This window comes from Cydia amplana, chromosome 20 (genome assembly GCF_948474715.1).
Source record: "Cydia amplana chromosome 20, ilCydAmpl1.1, whole genome shotgun sequence".
Classification (NCBI taxonomy): Eukaryota; Metazoa; Arthropoda; class Insecta; order Lepidoptera; family Tortricidae; genus Cydia; species Cydia amplana.
In genome coordinates, this window is record NC_086088.1 from 680975 (window position 1) to 694190 (window position 13216).

Genomic DNA, 13216 nt, shown 5'->3' on the forward strand with positions numbered 1-13216 from the left:
GTTTTTATCTTAACCAAACATACACAAAAATTCCCAAGCAATTAATAAGAGATAATGCTAATCTTATTATACTTTTTAAACAAGACGAACATAATTTACGTCATGTATATAACGAACATGTAAATACAGATATGTCTTGGCAGCAATTTAAAGAAATGTGCGCTAAAATTTGGTGTGCACCATATAATTATTTAGTAATAAATAAAGATTGTGAAAGAAATAAAGGATGCTACAGAAAGAACTTTGACACTTTTGTTATTCTTACTGAATAAAGACATATAAGAATAAACACAAAGTGTTGCTCATCATTTCAAATATTATCGTCTACAAAGTAAGGTCTTTATTCGCAGTAACTATGGAAAAAATGACTAAACAAGAAATTGTAAAATCAGCAAAGGCTGTTAAGCGAAAACTAAAATTGATGCGTGATATGACAAGTGAAAACCAAACATTCCTAGAGTCAGTTCTTAAGCCAATCACGCAGCCTCTCAATGAAATCGCAGAACGAAGCGGTATAAACGAAAAAACGAAAAATGAGTATGAAAAGAGTCCTGATTACCACAGTACACCAAAAAAACTGAAGTTGAATTATAGTGATACTAAACCAAGTTCATCTCATGATGAAACGGTTTTCGAACTAAATCGTTCGAGCACAAAATCTAAAGAACATCGTTTAGAAGGAAAAGATGTAAAAAAAAATGAATCAGATTTTGAAGAAGAAAGTGAATTAGAGGAAGATTATTCCAACAGCGACAGTGTTGCAACAGATGAGGAGACTTTCGAGAGTGTTTCCAGTTTAGATAGAAACTTTTCGTCTCCACTATCATTTTCTGCAAAGGCATTTGAAGATGTACCTTATGGAGTCAGACTAGACAGAGGAAAACTTATGATGGGGTTGCAGAGGGTTTACGTGGCAGATAAAACTATTACTATTAATGGTCATGCTTTTCAAAAAACTCAAGGGCTTGTTCAATTGTTATTTAAGAAAATTCCGAATTTAAATTTAGTAACCGAAGACGATAAAGAAAACTACAAATTAATGTTACATCAGACTAATGCACACCGCCGGGATTTTGACTCCACAAAACCTATCAAAAGTAATAGAGGAAGCAAGTATTTGCAAGTAATCAAGCCGTTATTTAAACATACAAGAGTCAGCAACAGTACAGATAATCTTGCAGTTGGTGACGGCTTAAATTTATTAAAGAAAGTTCAGTCTAATACCGATTACGTTTACTGGGATGATCCAAACGAGCTAGTTGATAGGCTAAAGTTACTAATCGCTTCTCGCGACGCTGGTAACACTGGTCTTGAAAATGAAATAATATCGATTGTTGAAGAATTACGTGAAGCTGGCATTATTCAATAAAACCATTCATCTCGTTTATAAGCACATCAGTTCACAGTGACAATTGAACAAATGCACACGGACAATGAATATTGACAAATTTGGTCACCACGTACATAAACGTTTACGTATTGATCAAAACTATGATGATGCACTACAAAAAACTGATAACGGTGATTACAATTTGAGGTCATCAAGGCTAAAAGGTTTAAAATCCCCTCTATCAAACGATGAAGCGGTTAATAAGGAGTATGTTGATCATATAAATAAAACAGTTCAGACTAATATGGCTAACATAATAATTCGTCTCCAACACATAAACTCAATCTTAGACGAATTTGACAAAAAGTTTTGCACCAAAGCAGATGTTATTAAAATCGTAAAGGAGAAATAAAAATGAGCAAACAAGAAATTGTAAACGAAATTCATAGGGATGCAAGAAAAAATTTTAAACGTTGCGCGGTTGTACTAAAAGGAATTAATGATTTATGGCAAGCTGATTTAATCGATATGATTAAATTTGGTTCAGTGAATAATGGATATAAATACATATTGGTTGTTATAGATTGTTTTTCAAAATATGCGTGGGCAATACCTTTAAAAACGAAAAATAAAATAGAAACTACCCAAGCATTCCAAAACATCTTGGATTCTAATCACGTACCTAGCAATTTACAAACAGATATGGGCAAAGAGTTTTATAACGATGTATTTCAACAGTTGATAAAACTAAAAAATATAAACCACTACTCTACATACTCTACCAAAAAAGCTTCTATAGTAGAAAGATTAATTAGAACACTTAAAGCAAAATTATATAAACATTTTAGTTTATATGGAAATTACAAATGGATTGGGAATCCTTTAAATAACATAATTAAAACCTATAATGCAACTAAACATAGAACAACTAAATTTAGACCAACTGATGTTAATTCCACAAATGAGCAAATTGTGAGAAAGAATATCTTAAATAGTAAAAAAAAGCAATCTCTAAAGAAACCAAAGTTTAAAATAGGAGACTACGTACGAATTAGTAAGTATAAATCAGCTTTCAAGAAAGGTTTTACTCCAAATTGGTCTACAGAACTATTTTGTATTATCAAAGTGAAGAAAACCAATCCTGTAACGTATAACATTGAAGATTCTCATAAAAATATTATCCTCGGCTCGTTTTACGAACAAGAATTACAAAAAACAGTTTATCCAAATGTGTATCTTGTTGAAAAAGTTATAAAAAAAAGAGGTAACCTACTATTTGTCAAATGGTTAGGTCTGAGCGAAGCAGAAAATAGCTGGATACACAAAAAAGATATAGTTTAAATATAAATAATAGTCATACTATATTTCTTCACATAACATAACAAGTAATGCAAGGAAGAGGACTAGTTAATAGTGTGATAAATAACCTACCTTTTGAGTTACATTTGCCTGGTTATAATTATTGTGGTCCAGGTACAAAACTTAAGGAAAGGTTGTTAAGAGGAGACCGTGGTATTAATCCATTGGACGAAGCCTGCAAGCAACACGATATTGCATACAGCAATTATTCAGACATACCTCACCGTCATAAAGCTGATAGCGAGTTAATAAACATGGCCAAACAAAGAATTAAATCGACAAATGCTAGCAAAGGTGAAAAATTAGCTTCGTGGTTAGTTAAGAAAGTTATGAAAGGTAAATTGCGAGCTGGCGCTGGAATGAAATCTTTTAAAACTGTTATTTCCAAGATTCGAAAACATATTAAAATGCGAAAACCTAAAGGTCGATCATCAACAATTAAATGTGCATATAAAGCAGCAAAAAAGTTACTTCATAAAAATATACCTATTCGTTTACCACGCATTATTCCAATTCCAAAAACTGGTGGTATTTTGCCCTTGATACCTATTTTTGCTGGTTTGTCAGCATTGGGCTCATTAGCTGGCGGAGCGGCTGGTATTGCAAAAGCGGTAAATGATTATAAATCAGCCCAAAAGAACCTGCAGGAGTCAGAACGTCATAATAAAATGATGGAGTCGATTGCGATTGGCAAAGGCTTGTACATAAAACCTTATAAGAAGGGTAATGGTTTGTTTTTAAATGCATCAAAAAACTAAATAGAAGGCTGCCTAGAAGAGCTCTCACAAACTTAGATTTAATAAAATTCGGAGGTGATATACCATATTTCAGAGGTGTATTTATGCGCGACAATTTACCAAAGCGACCTCGACGGATGGAATGTGCAATTGTTAATTTAGATATTTCTAAGAATATGGGGACTCATTGGGTAGCCTATGTGAAATTGAACACGTATTGCGAGTATTTTAATAGTTACGGAGATATAAAACCTCCTGTAGAACTAATATCATATTTAAAGAAATATAACATTTTTTATAACTATTGTACCTATCAAAAAATGAATACTGTAAACTGCGGTCATCTATGTTTAAAATACTTACGAAACTTTTGGCAAAAAAATAATATAAATTAAGACACAGTCCGTGAATATTACCAGTTCCCAAAATGTCGTTTACCATATCTGTTACCGGATTAACTTCTACGCTTACCACTAATTATACCCCTCCTTTGCAACTTGAAGGAAGTTATGAGTGTGGGCTTCTATATTTTTCTACGTTTAATTCAATACCTAATATTGATAGCAAAAATAACCAATTCTGCTATGGTAATAATGAGTGTATTGAAATACCTGAAGGATCCTATGAACTTGAAGATATTGGTGATTATATAAAAGAAAATGTGAAAGATTGTACATTTAAACTAATTTGTAATAACAATACCCTAAAAACTAAAATATACTGTTCAAAAGATATTCACTTTGAAAAGAAAAATTCTATTGCGAAAACTTTAGGCTTTGGAAATGAGATCTTAAAGGCGAATATAAAAAACTGTTCACAATTCCCTGTCAACATTATATCAACGACTGTTATCAGGATAGAATGTGATATTGTGAGCGGATCATTTGTTAACGGAAAACCTAGTCATATAATTCATGAATTTGTTCCTAACGTACCGCCTGGATATCGAATCATAGAAGTTCCAAGAAATCTTATATATTTTCCTGTAAATCAAGATACCATAAGTTCAATTAATGTACGGATACTTGACGCAAAAAATCAACTAATTAATTTAAGAGGAGAAGATATTCAGTTATATTTCCATCTCAGAAAAAAGGTATAATGATAGACTTTAATAAAAAGTCTATGCAACTTCCTAAAAAAATCAGTTTAGATACTACTGTGAAAAGGAAAACACCTGTCAAATTAACAAAGGAAAACGTAAAGTTTTTAAAACTTGTAGGATTATTAAAATGAGTGAAATACTCAGTGTGACAGAGTCTTTTGCTGAAGACAATGCAATTGAAAGCTTTGAAGTTCATTCTTATAGACCATATGTAACAACGTTTAATAAAAACGATGAAATTCGAATACCCATTAATCAACAAGACCTATATATTTTACCGTCCGCTAGTACTTTATACTTAGAAGGCACCGTCAAGGTTATTAACAGGGAATCAAATTCAGAAGTGCAAAGCATTCAATTTACAAACAATTCATTTCTATTCCTGTTTCAAGATATTCGTTACGAATTGAATGGAGTTGAGATTGACAAAGTTAAAAATGTAGGTATCACTACCACTATTAAATCTTTGTTATCTATGAATAGTAATGAATCATCGATGTCAAAAGCATGGGGATGGGATTTGAACGGTACAAAAAATACTCAAGGTGGACGTTTTGCTGTATCTTTACCTTTAAACAAAATTTTAGGATTTGCTGAAGATTTCAACAAAATAATAATAAATTGTAAACATGAATTGATTTTATTGCGAAGCAATACTAATTTAAATGCAGTAAAACTGAATACAAACGAAGTGTTGGAAGATATTGTTATTGACAAAATCGTATGGAGAGTGCCACATATCAAGGTATCTGACCGTCAACGAATACAAATGTTAAAGTTGTTAGAAAAAGACCGTCCTCTGAACTTGGCTTTTAGAAATTGGGATTTATACGAGTATCCACTTCTACCTAAAACAACTAAACATACATGGGCAATCAAAACATCATCTCAGTTAGAAAAACCTCGGTTTGTGGTGCTAGCTTTGTCTACTGAAAGAAAAAATAAATCCGAAACCGATTTTTCTTGTTTTGATCATTGCAACTTGCGTGAAGTGCGTGTTTTTTTAAACTCCACTTATTTTCCATATGAAAGTTTAAACGTTAAATTCGAACACGACAATTATGCAATATTATATGAACAATATACAAGATTTCAACAGTCATATCATGGACGTCGTGCTGAACCATTGTTAAATATACACGACTTTAAAAAATGTACTTTATATGTCTTGGATACTTCTAGACAAAACGATCGTTTGAAGTCAGGACCTATAGACGTAAGAATAGAAATTGAGAGTGATAAAGAAATTCCTGACAATACATCTGCATTTTGTTTAATATTTAACGATTGTATTGTGGAATATAAACCTTTAAGTAGTATTGTAAAAAAAATATCATGAACTTAGATTATTATATTGCGGACATACAAGGCTTTAAAGATGCTCAGAATACATTCATTATTAAAGAGTTAGCTTTGGCTGCTGATGACTTTACTCTGGTATTTTCAATAAAGCCACCATTTCCTTATTCACGATTATCGCATGAAGAACGTAAACATGTGCGCTGGATTGAAAATAACTTCGGTTTTCGTTGGAGTGATGGACATATAAGTTATAGTAATTTCCAAAATATTATAATTCCCTATCTCGAAAATAAAAAAATATATGTGAAAGGTCTAGAAAAAACGAAATGGGTGCAAAATTTATGTGAAAACTGTTACGTTACTGATATTACAGAAAATGGCTGTCCGAATTTTGTAATACTTTATAATAAGTTTCTTAAGGAAAAAAGTAAAAGTACTTTATATCATGTTATCAATAAACACTACTCATTAAGAAATGTCATTTGTATCAAGAAATGGTATGATAATAATTGTACAATTAACATGAACTAATTATATTGTTTTATGATTGTTGATATATTTATATATTTCTTAGTTTAAGGATTTAGTTATAATAAAACATTTTTTTCATAGTATGCTTTTATTTATAAAATTGTTATTTGCGATTACAATCCCCGTTTATTAATTTCCTTAGATATCTTATTGATAATATTTTCCGTGGAGTCTAAAATTTCATCGACAGGGTTTTTAACAACATATTGTGCACTCATACTTAAAAACTCACTATCACTATCGTCCGATGAAAAATCAACTTGTTCTGTCATGCTCTCCGTGAAGTCATAAATCTTGATTTTTATTAAACGCTGACCTCTTTGAAACTCTTTGCAAATTACGTACGATGTTCGAGCCTGGTCTTTAAGTTTTTTTTTAGATAATGATTCTCGTTTTTTGTTTTTGGGTTTAGTTTTTTTTGAATCTGCATTTTTTAAATCTTCATTTTTCCAATCTTCCATTCGTTGTGTAAACCCTTCCAAAGGGTCTTGCGCGTACACATTCGTATCGATGTCCTAAAGAATAAGACGAAATATATTAATCTATTAGTTGCCTACTTGTTTTATACTATGTAAGAAAAGATAAATAATAAATGGTCATCATAATACATAAGTACAATATAAATAGTACAAAGATAAAGATTAAGAAAATAAATAAAAAACAGGAAAGGCCTACCAGTACACGATAACTGTTACTATCAGTTACACAAAAAATAAATAAAAGTCAGATATAATTAAAACTTACATGATATAAAGGAAAACTATCCATTGCAACGACCAGCAGATTGAAGAATGTGGCTTCAAATGAAACTTCTAAACGGTAGTAGGAAATAGGACACCCATCATTTTTTGCGCTATGATGTTAATGATTTATTTAGGTAGTATTGATATATTATATACCTATGCGGTAACAAAAGTCGAGGTCAACGAAATAATGTACCTACTACTCATCTTTCAAAGAAATAAAAATAATAATGGTTCCGTCTGACATCTCCATTGTAAGCTGTGCAATATTATATCAAACTGAATTATTTAACAATTTGACATGATTTGATTTGCAAGGAAAAAATTGGTAAAAAAAACATGTTTATCGTTTATTTTACCCTTTATTAAACCCTTTTATATTAATTACATACATACGGTAAACATAAAAACCTCACATACATTATTGTTTTACATATACACTTAAAAAAAAGTCATTTATTACAAATATTGATACATGTTATAAAATATATGTTGAAAGTTATTTACTTGCACAGTGCTGTATTATTACATTTGAAGCATCTTATGCCCCCATGATAAAGTAGACATTTTGTCTGTATTAATGAACCTTTTATCATCCTTGTTACATAATGCCACTTTATTTACAAACTGCGTAAATATTTCATGTTTAATTGACTTAAATAGCGCTTGTTTTTTGCGTATTATTTGATCTGAAAATAGTGCATCCGTATACTCAGAAATTTTAAGATCACGTACAACAGATTTTTTAACGCCTTTTGCCTTTTTCACCGTATAGGGTTTTTTGGTACAGTCGGTACCCTGGGGTGTTGTCGTGATACAATATAATTTTGATCGCAACCCAACAAAACTCGTTATAACTTTACCCTTGAGCTCGTCTTTAAATAACCCTGGAATCTTTTTATTAATTAATGGAATATTAAACTGGTTTTTTGGTTCCAAATTGCTGGTGTCAAAGTGGTCTAAAAAGCACAACCGCAAGTCTTTGTAAAAATCTTGCGTTTTGATGGAATAAACGAATGAATCGGTATCTGTATATAAAAGACTTACACGATCAGAATAATGTGGTTTAATAACCGAGTAGTGAAAGTCGTACATGTGGCTTTTCGATAGTTCTAGTACTGTGAAACCAATATAAATTGGTTTGTTAAGTTCTACACATTCTGGTTTCATCTGAATTGTAACTAAATTATCTGATAAAATTGAAATACGATGAAAATTAGGTTTGTTTATTAAATCACACGCTCCGGTTTTCTTTTTAGAAATATTATTACGATCAATCCAAGTATTGATAAATTTTACATTTACTCTATTTTCAGTATTTTCCAACGTTTTACCGAAAACACTATTATTTAGTAATTTAAAGAAGTCTTGTTCGAATTCGGACTCTGCTTTTTTTCTTAATTCTGTGTTTAAATCGATATATTCTTTAAGAAAATTGCTTTGCCGGAATTTGATAATACGATGGATTTTTTTTAATTTAAGACCATGACTAAGACAAGTTTTAAGGTGAACGTAATGTATGACATAATTGTATTTGTCATATAAGTTTGGTATCAATTTCTCCATCATTCCACCAGGTGGAATCATTTTCTCTGCACAAAACGGCAAGTCGTTGTGTGTGTCATGAAGATAATTAGGATACTGGATATCTACTTCTAAAATATAACCGAAAGTCCCTTCATCAGATATTTTCATAACTTCAAATGTCTCAATTTCATTTTTGTTCAACCACTGAAACTCAGCATAAGGCATGTACTGACACATACTATAACCATACAGGTTATTACAATCTATATACACAATATATGAGTCTTGTTTATTTTTGTCATAATTTTCAATATAAATATTATTAGCTTCAGCATATCTATTCGAACACAAACATATGCCTCCTCGAATACCGCTTTGAATCATTCGAATCATTTCAAAATCGTGTATAAGCTCTAGAGTGACTCCGGTTTTAAGCAACATTGCATCATATGATAGACTAGGCGCTGAGAAATAAAATGCTGGATCTAATCGATAATGTGTTTTGCTCGTTTTTCGGAAATGCTCAAATATGTCAGTAAGAAGCAGTACATCAGTTTTTAAATAAAGATCGGTATATTGGCCCATATCCTTGATTTTAAACATCTCCCACACCAACTTAGCATGATTATATTGTTCATCTGTTACCGTTTGGTTAGTTAGTGAACTAAAAAACTCATTCTGTTGGGGTAACTCTTTTTCTTCATACGATTGCCATGTTTTCATATGTTCATAAGGATAAATTCCTTTTGTTAATAATAACTCAAATTTATTCATATCCGGAAAACTTTTTTGTAAATGATAAAAACAGGATCTATCCATGCTTTTTGCGAGGTCGTCCAAACTAGAGCTTAAAAATTTAAAAGAATCAACAAAGCGGAGCGGAAAACATTGTTCTTCATCTTTCAAGACGACATATTTTGTAAACGAAATGTATTTTTCCATAGACTTTGGAATCAATTTAACTTCACCAGGAGATTTACACAATTCTTTGATAAATAAGTGACAATCGTAACCTGACAGATTATGAAAGAAAACTGGTAGAAATCGAGGCACCTGAAGTTTCAAGTTACATTGCGAATGAGCTGCGCCGCGGTATTGACCGGATAAATGACAATGATCACGAACTTTATTTTCGTCCCATAAGAGACCTTGACAAATATAGCAAACTATAGCGTTAGAAAATGCTTCGCGATCTGAATCTGTAAATACTATAGGCCTAGTTTTTCCCAGAATTTTCGATATATCTTTAACTTTTTTGTAGAGTGACTCAACAAAAACTTGTACACAGTCGGGACCCCTATATGAAACATAATCATTTAAACTTTCATCATACGAGCACACAAGTTTAAAAGCAAATGCTACTGGTATGTGTTTTTGAAATACAAATGTATCTGATACTGTAGGATCATTGTCACACCCTTGATAAGTTTCTAATAATGTTTCGGCATCAGCGTAAACAACGAAAGGAACTGATTGTGTTCGTTCATAGTGATTAAACTTGATAGTACTACCTGATTTTGGTAACACTGTAGCTACACCTGCACAATTATGTTTACTTAACTGAGCATTACTATTGAAAAACAATAGGCAATCATCGCAAAAATGCAGTGCACTATGATGTTTCGTTATTTGATTCCGAACAAGTCGAGACAAGTTACTTATTAAGCAATAGTGTGTCTGGTCGTTTTTTTCTAGTAAGAGTAAGTTTATTTTATTTTCTCTTTTAAATGATGATTTGTAAAGAGGTCCAACCACATTTGTGCCTTTTAATCCGTAAACATTTATACTAATGTTATTATTGTTGCGTTCAAACACTAAAATGTCCTGAAAAGTTACCGGAGATGATAAATCTTCTACATTTAAAACATTTTTGAAATGTGGGTAAGAGGTAGTACGATTTACGTTTCGTTTAGCAGGATATAAACCTGCAACGACACTCCAAAGAAAACAAAAATCATCCTTATTTTTTATATTTATACAAGCTTTTTTGTTTTTAATAAATGCAGGCAACTCTATATAACAAGAACCTCGCATCGGTTCGTATTTATTTATGTTTACTTCGACATGAGAATTACTTAAAAACGACCAACCACTGTCTCTATGCTGGAAACTCTCTATTTTGCGCAACAAATTTGCAATGACTGTTGCATATATTGTTTCGAAATCAAAATGTGTATGTATTATTATATTTTTAGTACCAAATGATTTAATTTCTTGTGTGTCATTTTTGCATAAGTAAAATAAACTATAGAGTTCAAAATTGACTTTAACCGAAGTATGTGTTTGAATTGCTTCATTTATCAGGTGTCGCACTTTATTTGAAACTGATTTTAAAAAGTCTGCAGGTAACAAATTTATTTTATCATCATTTGCTATAATTTTATATGTAGCAATTCTAGATCGAAACGCAGACGATATTCTAAAAACATCTTTTATATGTTCTTCGGAAGAATTTTTTTTATGAAGATTGCTGCGCAGATGGCCAACCCATTTACGATTTTCAATAGTAATCGAGCAACTTGAACAAAATGGCATTTTGATGTATTTTATTTGAATTTATTAGACCTTGACGTGTCTATAACATATACGACTCAAAAAAAAATAAGGGTCACTGATATTTGTATCGTCACTAAAAAAAAATATATATATATATATATATATATATATATATATATATATATATATATATATATATATATATATATAAAATATTAAATTATGATGTGTATTTTGTAAAAAAATCGCAAAACATAACTTTCGTTATAATTTAGGTAAATATTCTAAAATAAAACTTGTTCCAAATGAAGTTATTAATTTTGTGCCCCTATTTTCATTTGATTTGTATAAAATTAGCCTTTCCACTGTGCAAATAAATTAACCTTATATTACATTATAAAAATTAACTAATTAAAATTAATTATTTTTATGTGCGTAAAACACTGATTCCGTATCATTAAACAGTTTACGAGCACTTTTGAAAAAACCTTGAAGCTTTTTCCACTCGTCTCCGTTGGCATTAATTTGGATTTTTAATGAATTTAGAGCTTTTTGCCAACGATCTTCACGACCAACGGAAATCGCATCTGCCGTCTTATATACCTTTATTTCAACGTAAAAATCGCCGTCAAGGTGTTTCCGACGAATCACTGACCCATTGGCCACACGAGAAGTCAGTACCGACGGCAGAACAACTGAAGCCTCCTTCTGTCCCGCTGTAGTTGCCTCCTCTTTTGTCAGCAGCCCGAACAAGTCGAAAGATTCATTCCACGGTGATGGCTCCTCATTTCGTTTCACAGATCTATGTAAGAAATAGTATAAAATAAATAAATTGTCCCAAAATAAAATAATGGGTTCTTGAATTGTAGTCCCAAACGACCTTCATAGCTCCATCATTTTTTTAATAAAAAAGTGACTAGATAAAAACTAGGTACTTAACACCAACCAATTTTTTTGAGCAACAAAATTTCTCAAGAATCGAATGAAAAATGCTGAATTTTATACTAAATATTTCAAACAATGCTTACGTTTTAGAAGTAGACGCCTTCTGCTTTTTATTGTTAGAAGCTTTCGTGTCCCCCTCCGCAGATCTGAAAAATATAAATATTAGTTAATAATAGTTCGTGATAATTTAACTACCTTTGTATATCGAAATCAGATATATTATTTTTTCATTTACATGAAACACAAAGTTTAAATCACCTTTTCTGTGCAGGAGTCTTCTGTTTCTTTCCAGTCTGCTCGTTAAAAACCTCCTTTTCCTCTGAGTCCGATCTAAAGAATAAATAATATAAGAATTAATTATCACTCATAGAAAGAATATTTTTAATAGGAAACAAATGAAATTGTAACAATAATCATAATTACCTCTGTGCAAGGTCCTTAGTCTTGGAATTCTTCTTGCTTGTCATACAGGACATGTATTCGCAGGTTGAGTCATATTCTGAGTCCGACCTGATAAAAAAACAAAATTGTTATTTAAACTACCTATATTTGCATATACTTTGCAAAAATACAGTATTCAATAATTTAAAATGAAGTTATGTAAAACTAAATGGTTAACTTACTTACATGGTTATTAAATTATTTGCACTGGAATAGTCTTCAAATTTAATCTTGATAGTTCTTCACCTCAGGATTGTCACAACAATAATGAATTATTTAAATTAAATTATAAAAATTTTAACCTTGCCGTCAAACGCTAGGGTTGTCACAGTTATTTTAAGCCTTAACTTTACTGCATTTAGTTTTCTTATTTCATACTTCTTTTAAAGTATTTTTAATTTATAAAGACTTGTTTGAAATTTTATGAAATGGTTTAATAGCCTTTGGAAGAAAAAAAAATCATTTTTAAAATTAAAAAAAATCGGGCTTATTGCTAGATCGCCTGTTGTTTACCTCTAAGTTAATCAATTTTATTCTCTGTACTAGTTTATATAGAGTGTTCCGTAAAAAGTATTTGTATTGTATTGTATTGTAATAATGGGTGCTAATACTTTTGGACAAGGCTGTATAATTTACCTGTTGGTCCACTTCCCTGCTTGACCAAAATCTAGGTATAGCACGTAGATAATAACATCTCTGT

General features: G+C 31.0%; 1 protein-coding gene across 1 annotated transcript; it reads left to right on the plus strand.

Moving 5' to 3' along the window:
• The first annotated feature begins 355 nt into the window (after window positions 1-355).
• Window positions 356-1369, plus strand: LOC134657689 (uncharacterized). The gene has a single exon (XM_063513252.1). The coding sequence runs from the start codon at window positions 356-358 to the stop codon at window positions 1367-1369; it is 1014 nt and encodes a 337-aa protein (XP_063369322.1).
• The last annotated feature ends 11847 nt before the right edge of the window (window positions 1370-13216 follow it).